An 18,039-nucleotide genomic window follows, 5' to 3' on the forward strand; every position below is an offset into this window, starting at 1 on the left:
TGGGACCTAAATATCACAAAATTGAATTGATGGAGATAGGAAAGGAAGGATGGTTATTTGAGGCTGGGAGGGGAATAGGAGATGAGGCGGAGGTAGGGAGGGGGACATAGTTAATGGGTACAAAAAAATAGTTACAAAGAATGAATAAGACCCAGTATTTGTTAGCACAACAGAGAAACTCTAGTAAATAATAATTTAATTGTACAATTTAAAATAAATAGAGTATCATTGGATTGTTTGTAACACACAGGATAAATGTTTGTGAGGACGGATATCCAATTTTCCATGATGTGATTATTATGCACTGCAGCCTGTACCAAAATATCTCATGTACCCCATGAATATACACACTATGTACCTACAAAATTAAAGTAATAAATAAATTGCCTCAGCAAGAATTCCAATAATAAATGGAGCTTATAATCCAATTTTATATAGACTTCAGTTTTAATAAATATGTTAACAAAAATTTGAGCCCTAAAAATATGTTATCAATAGGTGACCACACAAGACAGAAAAAAAAAAAGACACAATTGAATCAAAATCAGAAATATTAGTGGTTACAAAAGAAACCAGTTTCAAACTACTCCCAGTAATTAAGATTTGAATATGTAAATAAAATGTTTAATCATAAGGAAAACAGTAGTATCATTTATACACAGATCCTCCTCACTTTGCACAATAGCATAGGACCATAAAAATAACTGTGCAAGCTGAAACTGTACAAAGCAGTCTTACTAACCAATGGGAAAATTTACAATTGTTCCATGACCTTTAAATATTTTTGTCAAAATGTTAAAAACTCTCTTACTGTTGGTTATAGTTGCATGGAGAAATAAAAAAAAATACTAGTATTAATTTAGTACAGTATTGAAAACATTAGAAATTAAAGCATCATTTATTTTGAAAAAAATTATCAAAATTAGTTTGAAAGTGTTTGCCTTCTTGTTGTACTCTAAATTCTCATACTAAGCAAGCATATTTCCTATGCCTTGGCAAATTGTCATACTCGCTTCTAAGTATGGATCGATTCCCAACATTTCATCTTTTGCACTTTCAATGTCATGACATATTTCCAAGAGTTCTTCTAATGTGAAGATTTTTTTTTTTTAAAGTGTCACTTCCTCTGGAACATCCTTGTCCTATTCATCATAACCACTTTACTCATTTATGTCTAAAAGTTCACCAGCAATAAATTTCCATGGCTGCATATGTAGAGTCTTAAATGTCAGCAGTGTCTCATAGTCAGCTATTTCTTTAAAATTCCTGTTATCACTATTCCTTTATTTGCTGTTCTTTCATCTTTGTTAGCTAATACTCCTTTTGATTATTCATCTGTGTAAAATATCGCTTGGGTTTATCACTGCAAAACAAGGAAACAACACAACTTTAGTGTCTGTACCTGACTGAATAACATATACACAGTGAGCAATCACCAACAGAGTGAATGAAATGACTTGACTGGTAATTGGTCATGATGCACTCCATTACTTATGTAGTGATTTGTGGACTAAAGGGCCAGTAGCAAAGTCTGTACTTTATGTAGTTAATCATACTTAATATACTGTGGTAAATGAAATATTAATTATGTTGTTTGGGAACAGATGCTATGTAATTAAATTGTGGCAACCAGAATATATGTATATAGGAACCACACAAAGTAAGGACTGCCTGCATATAAATATTGAGAATTATTCTCAATGCCCCTATAATTTACATGTTATTAACTTTATTTATCAATGGTTTACTCCTTTTAACAGTTTTCTTTTCCCCCATTAAATGGGAAGAACTTATATTCATGGAGATAAAGACTTTTCCAACATATGAGAAAGTATTCTACATAGCACAAGGCAGCTTCTGAGTAATCACCCCCACTCTCTATCATAAGCCTGGTTTCAGAAAGGTAGAAGCACATTTCTCTCGAACTCATAAAAATGCTAAAGAAATTCTGGAGACTAAAGGATTTGCCTCTGGCACTCCCCTTCTTATAATCCTGTAGTACCTCTCTACTACACAATAATGTACATGCTTTAACATGGCCTATAAATCCCTTTATAATTTGGTACTTCAATACTCCTCAAGCTCTATCTCTTGACACCTTCTCCCTCACACTTCATGATTCATGAACAAAGAAGTGTTTCTTACCTCTCAGCCTTTGCTTACGTTATCTATGTGTAGACAGCATACTTGTCCACTAGGTGCAATATCATTAGGATAACTTCTGCTCATCCTCAAGAATCATCTTAGACGTCACCTCTTTCCCTGATTCCTGTATCCATCCAACCCTCACCTCCAGGAAGCTTATGTGAACCTCAACTATGTACTATAATAATTCTTTCATATCTTCATAATCATACTTGCCATAGCATAATTTATTTATATAATATATAAATATAACAATTTTTATATATTTGTATGACATAAATATAATTTATACATTTATATAATATATAAATATAATTTATATTTACATAATATATAATATTTATAATTTATTATGATACTTTAATTATTTACTTTTATATAGGTTACATATCCCTTACCTGAAATGCTTGGGACCAGAAGTGTTTTGGATTTTGAAACTGTTCAGATTTTGGAACATTTGCATTACACCACTTGAGCCTCCCAAATCTGAAAATCTGAAATCTTAAATGCTCCAATGAGCATTTCCTTTGAACATCATGTGGGCGCTCAAAATAATTCAGATTTTGGAGCACTCCAGATTTCAAATTTTTAGATTTAGGATGCTCAGTCTGTAACTGTTTTCTTTTCAAGACAGTAAGCTACTTGAAGGCAGGAACTATATACATCATATATATAGTTGATATACAAATCAACTGGATATCATATATGTAGATCATTTACATAACAGTGGTTTGCTGAACAAATTGCAGGACAAAAAGATGTGACTAAAACAGCTGCAGAATTTTAGGGTTAGTTATAGAATTTATCTGAGGAAGAAAACTGCTCTTCTGCTTGAGGCAACTTTCCTGGATCTTTTGCCTCTGTCTAGTCTCGGGAAGCTGAGGCAAAGGTGAGCTAACCATCGTGCATAATCATATAAAAGGCAACATCACTGAGTGATGAGTAACAGGTTAACTAGTTCTACTTAGCTAACCTGAAATAAAATGATGGGTGGTTGGAGCCAGAGGACTCAGTGAAAATAAGACAGCGGAGAGGAGGTGGTGCTTTGAGAAGTAAGCAAGGTGAAGGGGCACAGTCAATTGAATTTAAGAGCAGCGTTATCATTCATTCAGTCATAATATGTGCTTGTTATGTGCCAGACACTGAACTGCAATACCACAGTGAATGAAATGTAGTCCTTACATTACACTTAAGCAACTTATACCATATTTCCTAAATCCATATATTTTTCCCTTAGCCACTGTTACTGCATTGTTGTCTAAAAGCCAACATTAAATTTTCTTTCTCTATAACGTAATATCCTTATTCTACAGATTAGGTGATTACAACTCTCTACTAAAGTTCATCAAATGTTACAGGACTCATGTCAGCAATGCCTTGAGGAATACAACAAAGGCCTATAACCATGGTTTGACCAAAATAACCAGAGAAAACTATGGCAAAATTGAGAAATAGTGATAAAATAGGATAGTATAGTTATCAAAAAAGAATCCCTAAGCAAGAATTCAGAACAAGATGAAAATCAACAACCAGAATAATGTAAGCACTTTTTGGGGTAAGGCCTTAAAGTTCCTAATGTTTTAAGAATAAAGATTTTAATTATTTTTTTAAAAAAACATTAAATAAAAGAATAATCCCAGATAGCTGGAGAACTTTGGGAGACTTAAATTATAGGACGAATACAACACAAACCTCTCTATTCTACCCACCTTCTCACTTAGAACATATTTCCCTAAGGCATACAACAGACTCATGCCAATGTTAGTCCCAAACTCCTCACAATATTGGCTTGCTAATCTCTTTTAAGTAGTACTTGGCTTTTTCTGTGATCCCATCGATCCCCAGTACCTCTCAACCAGTTCTCACACAGAAAAACAGTATGATAGATGAATTCTTAAAATGATGCTAAATCACAGATCACAGCTTATTCTGAGGACACAGAAATATTTACAAAGACTTCTGGAAACTGAAATACTTTTAGCCAAATGAATTTGTCATTAATGTTGGAATTTCAATCATATGAGCCAGACTGAGGGAAATATCTTTGGATGCAGGGAAGTTTTCAAAGTCCCCAAAACTATGTCACTTTGGCAACCACTGGCTTGCCTGTTGGAGAGTTCAGTACTGTGATACCTTGTTCTCAGCTTCCCCTACCATTAGTGGAATTAGTGGGATTGCAGAGATGGTAACAGTGGTGGCAGCACAACTCCCAAGCAGCAGCATTTGTATTAGACTCAGTACTACACTTGAATTGGGAAGCAACTCAAAGTAAAACACAGCTCTGCAGATTTTTATAGGAATAATAAGCCAGTGAGAGATGATCTATAGAGCTGGCTATAGAACAGTAGAATTCCCCATTATCTTTCTTCAGGCACTGATTTTTATGCCAACTCTGATTTTTTTTTTTTTTTGTCATTGTGATTATCTATATTCAGTATCAATATAGCTCCTTAGTACTACCCTTGCTTTAAAAAGTTTATGAAGAGCTGTACACTTTGGGGGTGACTGATAAGTCACAGTGCATTCCACCTGACGCTTTTGGTTCTTTATTCCTGCCCAACTTTATACAGATATTTACTGTGTGCCTCCTATGCAATGAAAAGATTCTTTTAAAAAATAATTGAACAAATTCTCTGAAAATAAAATAAAAATTCACACTGATTTATAGTTATCACTAAACTGAGAGGATTTTTCAATATCCAGAAAAATATTGTCATATATTATTTATAAAAATCTGTTTTAAAATGTGTGCACCATATTTCACAACTGCTCTGAGTTGTGGTAAGAGGTGCTTAACTACTTCAATATGGCTTATCATCTTGAAGTTAGAAAAACTGTTTCAATTGATTGGACTGCTAATGTTCTTATAATTATAAATAGAAGGCTTCCCATTCTAATGTAGCAACTGATTGGCTATATTAAAAAACTTAAAAATCTATCTTGATCCCAAACTCAGAATTAGGACTCTTGTCTTCCATCCAATTAAGCATGCACTCTGGATCAAACTTATCTGTTTTTTGGCAAACATTCAGACACTCAGTAAGAAGTAAAACTATACTTCAGTTCCTAGGAAAATAAGAGTTACATGAAAGTTGCTTAGTCAAGGCAATATAACCAGTCAATCTAGGGAAAACATATTGCTCATTAAAAATGTTAATACTGGTTTCAAAAAGTGGGAATGGATGGAAACACGGGAAAAAGAAAGAAGCAAACCAAAAAATCTATTAAAGACTGAAGAGAATACTGCTGCTAATTTGCTTACCTTCTCTATCTCAATTTCACTTTCAATTTTCAAGACTTTTTAAATGTTAATCTTCTATTTATTTACCTCAACAGTTTTTATCAGTCATTAGTGTATTTCACATAACTTTCTTGCAGACATTTTAGCTTAAAGGATTACTTGAGTTTGGTTTATATTAGAAATATTTTAATATTTACAGGTACTTTCCAGAGAAAAAGAATAATGAAGTCATTGTTATCTGTCATCCAAAACTATATTTGTTCCCTTGGCTTTCATGAAAAACAGTATTTTACTTCCTCTTGCAACATGCTAGAGATAGTCAGATGCACTTAAATGCCAGTATCTAATAGATATTGACTTAAAATGCTTCCAGCCAGAGTAAGAGACCCATAGCCCCAACCCCAGCCCTAAGTTGGCTGACCTACCATGTGCATGCACATGCCCCTGACCTGAGAAACAGCCTGGCAAGCCCACCCCTGACAAAGCCTCACTACCACCATCGCAAACTCTCTCCGCCTAGGCTACCGAGACGCTCATAAATGTCACTAGCATGGATTACAACTGAAGAAGAAACTACATGGAGACTACATTACTGTTTCCATCTAGAACCAAAGCCAATATATCCCATCAAAACAACACCCCAAGACTAGTTCATAAGAAAAAGTCTTTCCCTAGGAAACCTACTCCATAAAATTAGAAGAGGTAATTTTTCCACCAGATGTGTAGAAATCATTGTAGGAACACATCAAACATGAAAAAGCAAGGACACACCACACCTCCAAAGGAATAGAATAATTCTCCAGTAACAGGTATCAATCATAAGGAAATACACAAAATGCCAGAAAAAAAGAATTCAAAATAATAATCTTAAGGAAACTCTGTGAGATACAAGAGAACACAGATAGACAAGTCAACAAAATCAGGAAAACAACTCATGATTTGAATGAGAAATTCCATAGAAATAGATATCACAATAAAGAACCAAACAGAAATTTGACAGCTAAAGAATTCCATGAATGAAATAAAAAAATACAATCAAGAGCCTCAACAGCAGATTAGACCAAGCAGAAGAAAGAATTTCTGAACTTAAAAGTCATTTGAAATAATAGAGACAGACCTCCCCACACCCCAAAAAAAGTAAGCCTACAGAATTTATGGGACACCATTAAGGGAACAAATAGTTGCATTATGGGTGCTAAATAATAAATTAATTAATAAAGAAGCAGTTACCAAATTATTAAGAGCACAGTCATATGTGTCAAACAGGCCTGGATTTGAGTTATAAATCTTCCAAATAATAATTGCATGGCCTTGAAAGTGTGACTTAACCCTCATACACCTCAATTAACTTATTTATGACATACCAAACATAGTATCTGTCTCAATGGGTTGTTTTGTTGCTGTCATTGTTTGTTTAAGTGACAAGATCTCACTCTGTCGCCCAGGCTGGAGTGCAGTGGCTATTCACAGGCAGGATCATGCTACATCACAACCTGGAATTCCTGGGCTCAAGCAATCCTCCTGCCTTTGCCGCCTAAATAGCTAGAACTATAGGTGTGTGCCACTTCTCCTGGCTTCAATGAGTTGTCTTAAAGATTAAAAGAAACTGCTCAGCAGGCAGATTAGAACACTGCACACAATAAAATAGCTACTTTAAATGCTAGTAGTAATAGTTACAATAGTAATTCATAAAATAGTTTAACAGAAAAAAAGATATAATTACTTCGTATTAACCAAAACCTAAGTACCCTTTCATCTCTCATAATATGAACTGAATAGTTAAAAGCACAGCAATTTCAGTATCCTGCCATCACTCTCAAAGTGACCCTGAAGAATTATTTTAACTACTCTGGGCTTATCTTTGTTTTCTCACTTAGAAAATGAATAACTTAAATCTTTGTATTGATCTTAAGAATTCATCCAGCACTTTCGGGGAGAGCTGCAAGGATGAAGGAATAGGAGTCCCTAGGTTACAGCTAATAGGAGCCACTATTCTAGGTTCTCCTAGCATGGATCCTGTTTGCAGGAAGCAATTCTGTGAGTGCCTTAAGTGGTCCAAAATTGAACCACTTTAGTTCAAATTGAACCAAATTCAATAAAAAAATAGCTCACGATTTACCTGAACATTCTACGTAATAATGAGTCTTGTCCTTTCCCTTTTCCATACAAACCATAGGAAAAGTATATCAAGTTCATTTTGAATGTATTTCTATTGTATACTCATATTAAAGTAAGACATACCACAAGGAGTACGATACAAACTTGTCCCAAGCCCGCTAGGTGGAGAATTAGTCTAGGCTTAAATTGAGCCATTGTATCCTTTTCCTAGTTATACTTGTTTTTCAAAAATCTGTACATAGTTTCCATTAATAGAAACACTCTGAAAAGGAGGAAAATATTCCAAGAAATATTACAAAATAATCTCAAATATTTCAACACTATTCTGAACTACTGTCAAATCACAGTGAACCAGGGATTCTTCTTTTATCAGAAAGTAAGTCACTTTCTAAATACTTTCAACTAAATTTTAGCTTGAGAAGATCGTGCAATAGCTCCTAATTGATAATACACCAAGATCCCCGACTTCTATAGGGTCTACTTCTATCAGCTAATAATAAAAGCCAGATTGAAAGGTTTTAAAAAATCATATAAGAGAAACAAGAAATCTGTGAAAGATACTCAATTAATGGCCCAGTATGTTTAAAATAATGCTGTTTTATGACTTTACTAGAAAAGAAGAATGCAAAATAATATTACACAGACCAAAAAGAATATATTCTTAATATTTTAAAATACTGATGGGCCATATAACATGTACACATATCTCTGAAAGTTAGTAATTCTGCTTTAAACAAGTACAACTTCAAAGTTAAAACAATCATCTGCTTTAACAGTTAAAATCAAAGTAGTTTTTTCTTCGGTCTATGAATAATATGTATTCCCAGAGATTGCACGTTATATACTCTTCTACACAAAAACTACTCAACATTTACTTAGTGTGTCCCTTTCTGGAGTGCTAATTTCAGGAACCACAGACATCATTTAACTACAGAAAGTAATGATTATTCTTCTGTCATATACAGTGTCACTGCATAGGATGCAATAACTGTATATTTAATATCAACTAAAGTAATTGAGAGCATATCCATATTATGAGGTCTTGTTTGATGACATATGTCAGTACAATCTCCTAAGAGATATGAGTAGTCATATGTATACTCAGTAGCATTAAATAAACAGATTCATGCCTGTGTATCAAGATCAATTCTGTCAGAAATGATCACTCTGCAGTTTCACGTCTCCTTGAGAGGCAGCCAACAATCTCAAGGGAGTTACCAAATTCTAACTAAGGTCTAGGATGAAGACTAGTCTGAAGAACATTAAAATAATGGTGTGGTCATTGAAGACAAAATACTCTCATGAGTACTTTTTCATCATTGCACAATTCAGCCCTATAATAGGGGCCATGAAGGAAAGCAAAAGAGGTCAGAATTATTTCCAAAACCATATAAATAGCTGATTGTTTACATTTATTAAGGGCTGACTATTTATGTGACACATTGTTGCAAGGATTGTCTCATTCTACCTTCCCCTAAACTCCCTATGAAGTGGATAGTATTATCCTTACAATTTACAAATGAGGCAACTGAAGCTTGGAAGTTAAGCAATCTGTCCAAAGTTGATGGAACCTACAAAATGGCAGTTGGGATTTGAACCAAGCAAGCAGAGCCTGAATACCGCTTGCAACATAAGTCTCCCAAGAGGAAAGGGATATGGAACACTAAGACAACAACACAGCTCATTATTATATGTATTTAGACATCCATATCAAGTCAAATACTGCCCTACAATATTTTGGTACTCTTATCACCTTAAGAAGAAATTTTTTGTTTTCCTCATTCCCTGTAGAAAATCAATAACTTAGTGTTTGGCAAAAAACAAGCTGACCAGATAGAAAAGAAGTTATACCTCTTTAATCCAGGAAACTACAAGACATATTTTATAAAATAATTATTGCAGCTGTGTCAGTACTCCTTTCTACCTCACAAACAGCTTAGTCATATGAACATGACTACTGTTTTTCACTAGCCATCCCCAATCCTCACTTCCACCCTACCCTTCACACCTCACATCTGTATATACCTCAAGACAGAGATTATTATTTCCCAGTAAAATGAGAACCCCTTAACAAATCCATATGTATTACCTATAAGCAGGTAAACCTCACTTTGGACATATAAAAGTCATAAAGTGACTTCAGGGTCTCAGAAGTAGGTCGTTTCCCTAATATAGTTTAAAAAAGGAAAGCTTCAATATTCTATCAGTGACTGACTTTCTCTTGCATGTGAATTCTGTGCCCATCATTAATTGAAGGGTCTTCTTTTATTTTCTTAAGATTCTGCCTTTTGTGGGCACCACTTTCCGGGATGACGATGGCATCCTAATTTTCTTTTGCTGAGAAAAGGAATTTTAAAACATTAGTTTTAGGCTCAACTTCAAAACAAGATCATAGTCACTGAAGACCTCTAAGATCCATATATCATCCAATTATGTTTCAGAACAAGGATCCCTGAAGAAAAAGACAAAAGAAAAAAAAGAAAAGAAAAGAAAATAAGTAAAATTCCATCTTACCTTATCACCTTGCATACCAGGGGGGCCCATTAATCCAGAAAGGCCTTGATCACCCTATAAACAAAACACAGAAGTTTAATGTCATGAAAGAGAATTGAAAATTAGAATTCTCGCCGGGAGCGGTGGCTCACGCCTGTAATCCCAGCACTTTGGGAGGCCAAGGCGGGCGGATCACAAGGTCAAGAGATCGAGACCACGGTGAAACCCCGTCTCTACTAAAAATACAAAAAATTAGCCGGGGGCGGTGGCGGGCACCTGTATTCCCAGCTACTCAGGAGGCTGAGGCAGGAGAATGGCGTGAACCCGGGAGGCGGAGCTTGCAGTGAGCCGAGATCGCGCCACTGCACTCCAGCCTGGGCGACAGAGCGAGACTCTGTCTCAAAAAAAAAAAAAAAGAAAAGAAAATTAGAATTCTCTTGAAAATTAAAGCTCCCTTTAATCTTAGACATCAGCTCTTATTACAATCATTTTCAATCTTCACAATCTTTAAGCCCGTTTCTGAGGCTTCCTGCCCTTCCTTATCTCTTCCAGGGCTTAATAACTGGACTGTATTTCCCCACCTCCATATCCTTGCTCCGTTTTCTCTGATGTTCTTTTCTGTAATAAGGCTCTTGCTATCAAACTTTGCCTCAGTCCAAGGTCTACCGTGTTTTACAAATTGAAAGTAGGGCTGGGCGTGGTGGCTCATGCCTGCAATCCTAGCACTTTGGGAGGCCGAGACAGGTGGATTACTTGAGGCCAGGAGTTCAAAACCAGTTTGGCCAACATGGTGAAATCCGTCTCTACTAAAAATACAAAAAAGCTAGCTGGACATGGTGGCAGGCACCTGTAATCCCAGCTACTCAGGAGGCTGAGGCAGGAGAATCACTCGAACCCGGGAGGCGGAGGTTGCAGTGAGCCAAGATCTCGCCACTGCACTCCAGCCTGGGCAACAAGAGTGAAACTCTGTCTCTGTCTCAGAAAAGAAAAGAAAATTGAAGGTAGTTTCCCTAAAAAATCTACAAGTGCATTGTGAAGCAGCTGTTGAGGTGTCACCCCTACTCCGTTTCTGTGAGGACCTGCAGCCTGGTAGGACTCCCAGAGAGAATCTCACCGGCTGTGGTGGGACCAGCTAGGTTCACGAGACGCACAGGAGGCACTTCCGCTTCCGGAGCTGAGCTGGTGCCTTCCATCCTGCGTGCCAGCTCCATAGAACGTCCCTCACCCCGGAGTAATGAGAGAAAATTGATTGGAAAGTCCATCGTGTGCTTGGCTCGAATAGACTAGGCGTTACCGATTAGCGCTACCTTTTTTACATTTATTACTCTGATAGAAGGAAGAGAAAACTGCACGAGGAAAGGGGAGACTAGAGGCTGGTCCCCTTACACTAGCTTTAGTCGTGAAGGAATCATTTAATTTCTCCTCAAATTCCTCCATCTGGAAAATGAGGTTGATAATGATGATGGTGATGATGATGATTTCGATGTCATCTCACCTGTCTTATGGGAAAGGAAAAACTTACACCATTTAAAAACTATCTATGCATGCTCTTTTTAAGCCCTAAAATGGCTTAAATCCTTGTGTATGGTCTATTACAGATGTTATTTAGTGGATGTTACACGGTGAATTACTGAATCCTGCATTTCTTTTCTCTTTCACCATTGACTATTTATTGTTAAAAATGGCTAAATGGTTAAAATAAAATTGTTTGCCAATCCCCTTCTACTTCCACCAAGTTAATGTTTGTATTTTATTTGTATTCAGATTTATGTGTATAACCAGTTTCCTGTTTCCTCGGTATATTTAAATCCAATTTAATGTAAGTACAATTTCTAAAGATGATTTTTAAATGTTACCATTTTAGGAATACCTCTATTAATTTTAAAAGTTGGATTTTACTAAAGCTCTATGGCAACATACTATTAAATTTTATATCTTACTATGTTTCTGTTACAGTTTTAACCACAGTTAGTATATAAGTAACTCAAAAAGTAAAAAAAAACTAACATGCTTCCAAGTCTGAACTCCCATATTGAATCACCCTATATTTTGCTCAGAGAAGCCACAGGGAAAGATAAAACCAAGCATTTGATATAAATATGAATATTTAATCTAGGGGTTTTACTTAAAATAGTCACCAAAACTGAGTGGGCCTCTAATTTCTAAATTTTAAGTTAAGAAATCACATGTATTATATTTAGATATTTTTAAATATGGCACTTGTATTTCTCAAATTGCAGAATTTTGTCCTTGCAATAATTAAGACAGTAATGAAAGTACTATGTTTATACTAGTAATCTTCTATTCCAAGTTATTTAGACTCAGTGAACTCAGTTCCACCACAATAATAAAATTACTAAAATTTTAGATTTAAAAAATGTTGAGTATGTACTCCCAAAATATGTGTAACTATTGTATACCAGTAAAAGTTTTAAAAACAAAATAAAATAATTTTTTGAGGATTTACTATTTCATATAGTATCTGTGGAGTGATTATGTGATTTTTTAAAGTTTAAAATTGTTTCTGTAAGCCAATAAAAAGACAGTTTTCAAACTTTATCATAGTTTCTGTAAGCCAATAAGATCAGATCAATTTTGGAACCACCAAAATTGTTCAGGGATTTTTAAAGTTTGTGAATGTATACTACATAAACAAACACATCCCATAATTATATTACATTTATAAAGTGCCTGTCTAAACCAAACTTCCCAGATGTCCTCCTAAGACTCCATTTGTATTTATCCTCACTAGAAAACAGTATTCTTCTCCCGATAAAGTTTTTGTAGTTATCTTTGCTTTAAAACTAGTTTTTACTTAAATATGTAATGTTTGCATTGACAGCATTGTGATGAAATGAAAAGCATACTGGATGAGAAGTCTAAAAATTTGGATATATCATCAACTCTGCCATTTACTACCCATGTGATAAGTCCGTTAAAATCTATGAATTCTGTTTTCTCAATGGGAAAACAAGATAATGGTGAGTGCTTCTCTCACAGAGAGTTACCCTGGTACTTAAACATCATAAAGTATGTGAAACTATTCTAAAAAGATGAAAATTGGCATTACAATTTATATATTATTGTGTGCATATGTATTAACAGAAAAATCTTTGCAATTAGGACCACATCCTGCTCTAATTTTTTACCCCATCCACCCCCCATTGGCAGATAGTACAGTGGCAGGCCACAGTAGACATTTAATAAAAGTAATGTCAAGACTTAAATCAATAAGTGAAATGGGTGATAAAATTTACTTAATTCTTCAAATAGTTCTTCTTTCATTAAAATCCAATAATTAATTCTCATTTTTTTCTTCCTGTCTGATACAGTAAAATCTACATTTTAAAATGCTTGAAATATATTACCATAATTTCATTTCATGGTCAAATAATTACCTTTTCTCCAGGAACAGCTTGACCTGGGGAAAATCCTGGATCTCCTTTGGGGCCCTAAATAAAATAGTTATAAAACAATTGGTAAAGCATAAGTTGCATATAATGTGTCATATATCTTCAGGTATTTATTACCAGATGTTATATACATTATATGGTGTTAAATAAAATAATTTTACATTGAGATAGGCATTGTTTATTTCATTCTTTAATGTATATTTTTCTTAGCCTTATTTTTAAATGATGAGAAGATTCCTAAAAATTCTCTAGACATAGTTGATTTTTTAATCTAATAAATTTAAAGTTATACACTATTGAAACATTTTTCTTGAAGGACCTAGGTAAAGATTTATTATCTTTTCCATTTTTGTGACATATTGAGTTGTTATTCCTATTTTAGCATTGAAAGACTATTACTTTAGTAAAAGAAAACTGCTTATAATAATCCTTAAAATTCTAAGATATCTTTCCAAGTTTAAATGTTTTCCAAAATATTATAATGCACATATATTACTTTTATTATTATGAAAAATAAACAGAAAAAAAGATACCTCTAATCCACAGAAGTCTTTTTATTCTGTTATAAAATTAGATGCTTTTCATAGTCTGGGGATCTTTATCTTTTACATTTCAAGAAAAATATGACATTAGGTTTCAGCTAAAGTTTTTTGGTACAATATTAAAATATTTTTATGATGCACAGTAGCAAAGTAACTCTTTTTCAAACTATTTGTCACATCTCAAAATATAGGGGCCACAATGGAGATTCTTTAAAATTCAAATTCTGATTTCATTACCATTCTCAACTAAGAACAAATAGTTCTCCTTTCCTAGATACTTCTAAATGCTATTTTCACTGGGAGATAGTCATGTCTTTTTACATATTCAGGGATGCTTTTAAATGACACTTAAGCTGACTGATGAAAGATGGAATACCAAAAGAAAAGTCCTGCGTGTCCCCCAGTAAGTACTCGCATTTTACAAATTAGAAATGAACCCTCACTGGCAAAAAGTCCTATATTCTATAGTCAAAGAAAAATTCTATATGGTGTAAGGAAGGGGGGGGTCCAGTTTTAGTGTTCTGCATATGGCTAGCCAGTTATCCCAGTACCATTTATTGAATAGGGAATTCTTTCCCCATTGCTCATTTTTGTCAGGTTTTTCGAAGATCAAATAGTTGTAGGTGTGCAGTTCTTATTTCTGGGTTCTCTATTTTATTCCATTGGTCTATGTGTCTATGGATTAAAAACTTAAATGTAAAACCCAAAACTATAAAAACCATAGAAGACAACCTAGGCAACATGATTTAGTACAGGCATAGGCAAGGATTTCATAATGAAGACACCAAAAGCAATTGCAAAAAAAAAAAAAAAATTGACAAATGGGATCTAATTAAACCAAAGAGCTTCTCTGCACAGAAAAAGAAACTATCAACAGTGTAAACACAACCTACAGAATGGGAGAACATTTCTGCAAACTATGCATCCAACAAAGGTCAAATATCCAGCATGTATAGGAACTTAAACAAATTTACAAGAAAAAACAAACAACCTCATTAAAAAGTGCACGAGGGATATGAAAATAAACTTTTCAAAAGAGGACATACATGCAGCCAACAAGCATATGAAAAAAATCTCAACATTACTGATCATTAGAGAAATGCAATTCAAAACCACAATGAGATGCCATCTCACACCAGACAGAATGGCTATTTTGAACAAGTCAAAAAATAACAGATGCTGATGAGGTTGTGGAGAAAAAGAAATGCTTATACACTATTGATGGGAGTTTAAATCAGTTCAACCATTGTGGAAGACAGTGTGGTGACTCCTCAAAGACCTAGAGACAGAAATACCATTCGATGCAGCAATCCCATTACTGGGTATATACCCAAAGGAATAGAAATCATTCTGTTATAAAGACAAATGCATGCATATGTTCATTGCAGCACTATTCACAATAGAAATGACATGAAATCAACCTACTGCCCATCAGTGATAGACTGGATAAAGAAAATGTGGTGCTGTACATACACCATGGAATACTATGCAGCCATAACAAAGAATGAGATCATGTCCTTTATAGGGACATGGATGGAGCTAGAAATCATTATCCTTAGCATACTCACACAGGAACAGAAAACCAAATACCACATGTTCTCACTTGTAAGTGAGAGCTAAATGGTGAGAACACATGGACACATAGAGTGGAACAACAGACACAGGGGCCTACTTGAGGGTGGGAGGAGGGAGAGGATCAGGAAAAATAACTAATGGGAACTAGGCTCAATACCTGGGTGATGAAATAATCTGAACAAGAAACCCCTAATGACACAACGTTACCTATGTAACAAACTTACACATGTACCCCTGAACTTAAAAAAAAAATTTTTTTTTCTTTAAGGAAAGTTTGTCTTCTAGGTTGACCTCTTCTTTATCGTAGCCATCACTGCTCGTTCCACTACTAAGGCTACAATTTTAGGTCATTGGTTACAAGGTTATGAAACCTAAGAAATGGCTTTGGTGATATCTTTATATTTAAAAACTTAAGTCATCATCAAAAAAGGTAATATACTTAGAATTTATAAGAGAAACTCCAGCTTATCTAGTAAAACATATTTTATAGATAAAAGAAGCAATAAAGCCCAGAAAAGTTAATTGACTTGCTAAGGATTACTTAGGAAAATATTTGCAAACAAGGTCCATTTTCTTTCTTGTATCACAATGCCTATTAAAAATCTTATCTGTTGGTTTTAATATATTTTAATCTTTTATTATAAAAGCTAACTAGTTGATTCAAGGCAATAATTTACAAAGAATTTTAAAATAAGAAACGATAGCCCTTGAAAAGTTTAAATATAATAAAACCCTTTGTGACCAATGTTTTTATTATAAATATCATGTTAAAAATTCTTATGTTTAGATCCTACTTGAATTTTCTATCATCTGTCAGTGTGGCAGGACAATGGCTTGAACCCATTGTTTACAATACAACAACAAGATTGAGAAAGAAAAAGTGAAGTAGGATAGAGGTAGGGACAAAAATGTCTGTGTAGAGTAGGTCCAGGAGAGAATGAAAGGAGAGGAAGTCTCCTAGCTAACAGAAACAACTTAGGAGTTTCACTCTAAAAGGGAACAGCATAAGGAGCAGAAAGGAGACATAAAAAGAAATGGGGAGTGTGGAGCTTTTATGCTCTATCCTGCCATACCTTCCCAGGAAATCAATGTGTTCACCCACAGAAGCTCTTCAAATCTTGTTCAAGAGTTTTTATAATCCAGTTTCCAGTCCCCCTCTCCCCTCCCTGGCAAAGGGGGTAGGGGAAAGTAGGGCTGAAAGTTCCCATTCTCTAATCATTTGTGTGTCTTTGTGGTGACCAGACCCCAATGCTGAAAGCTATTTAGGGATCCCAGCCTGTGTCATCTTATTAGCATAAACTCTGGTGTGGTCAGAAAGGGCTTGTTATGACTAACAAACGACACCCCTATCACTCAGAAAATTGCAAGTTTAGGAGCTCTCTGCCAGGAACTAGGGACAAAAACTAAATATATAGATATATTTTATTATACCACATCATTATTTTTTAAAATCCCCAATTATTTGCCTTATGTCTCTTTCATTAGGCTGTTCGTGAGTTGTATCCTTTACAATAAACTGGTAAAAGTAAGTAAAGTGTTTTCCTGAGTTCTGTAAACTGTTCTAGTAAAATATTGAATCTGAGAGGATGGGTCATGGGAACACCTTAGCTTGTAGTTTGCCCAAGCAGAAGTGTGCATCGTGGTCTGGGCATCTCATTTTTGGCTGGCATCTAAGGTGTGGGAAGTCTTGTGGGACTCAGTCTTAAAAACTGTGGAGACTGATGCTAACTCTGGTAAGCTATTGTCAGAACTGAATTGAATTGTTGGATATCCAACTGATGTCAGAGGATCTGAGGATCTTACAGATATAATTACCTAGCATCAGCAAAAGATTATCAATGACTTTGCTGAAGTTATGTATCAGCTTAAGGAGCTTTGGGTAAAAGACTATGGGGTTTTCTAGGTATAGAATCATATTGTCTGCAAACAAGGATAGTTTGACTCCCTCTCTTCCTATTTGGGTGTGCTTTGTTTCTTTCTCTTGCCTGATTGCTCTGGCCAGGACTTCCAATACTATGTCAAATAGAAGTGGTGAGAGAGGCATCCTTGTCTTATGCTGGTTTTCAAGGGTAAGGCTTCCAGCTTTTGCCCATCCAGTGTAATGTTAGCTGTGCATTTGTCATAGATGATTCTTATTATTTTGAGGTATGTTTCTTCAATGCCAGGTTTATTGAGAGTTTTTAACATGAAGAGGTGTTGAATTTTATTAAAAGCCTTTTCTGCATCTATTGAGATAATCATGTGGTTTTTGTCTTTAGTTCTGTTTATGCGATGAATGACATATTGGTTTGCATATGTTGAAATAACCTTGCATGGCAGAGATAAAGTCTGCTTGATCATAGTGGATAAGCTTTCCAGTGGGCTGCTGGATTCAGTTTGCCAGCATTTTGTTGAGAATTTTTGCATCAATGTTCATCAGGGATGTTGGCATACAGTTTTCTTTTCTTGTTGTACCTCTGCCAGGTTTTAGTATTAGGATGATGCTGGCCTCATTTAATGAGTTAGAAAGGAG

General features: G+C 34.9%; 1 protein-coding gene across 1 annotated transcript in view; it reads right to left on the bottom strand.

Annotated features, from left to right (window-relative positions):
- Window positions 1–18,039, bottom strand: part of COL24A1 (collagen type XXIV alpha 1 chain) — a 388,650-nt gene that overhangs the window by 322,592 nt on the left and 48,019 nt on the right. Inside the window, exons 6-7 of the mRNA XM_033225467.1 lie at window positions 13,396–13,449; window positions 10,019–10,072 (exon numbers count right to left, since the gene is read on the bottom strand). Of these exons, the coding sequence (XP_033081358.1) occupies window positions 10,019–10,072; window positions 13,396–13,449 (108 nt within the window). The remainder of the gene's footprint in view (window positions 1–10,018; window positions 10,073–13,395; window positions 13,450–18,039) is intronic.

The sequence above is a fragment of the Trachypithecus francoisi genome, unplaced genomic scaffold (genome assembly GCF_009764315.1).
Source record: "Trachypithecus francoisi isolate TF-2019V2 unplaced genomic scaffold, Tfra_2.0 Lachesis_group12, whole genome shotgun sequence".
Taxonomy (NCBI): domain Eukaryota; kingdom Metazoa; phylum Chordata; class Mammalia; order Primates; family Cercopithecidae; genus Trachypithecus; species Trachypithecus francoisi.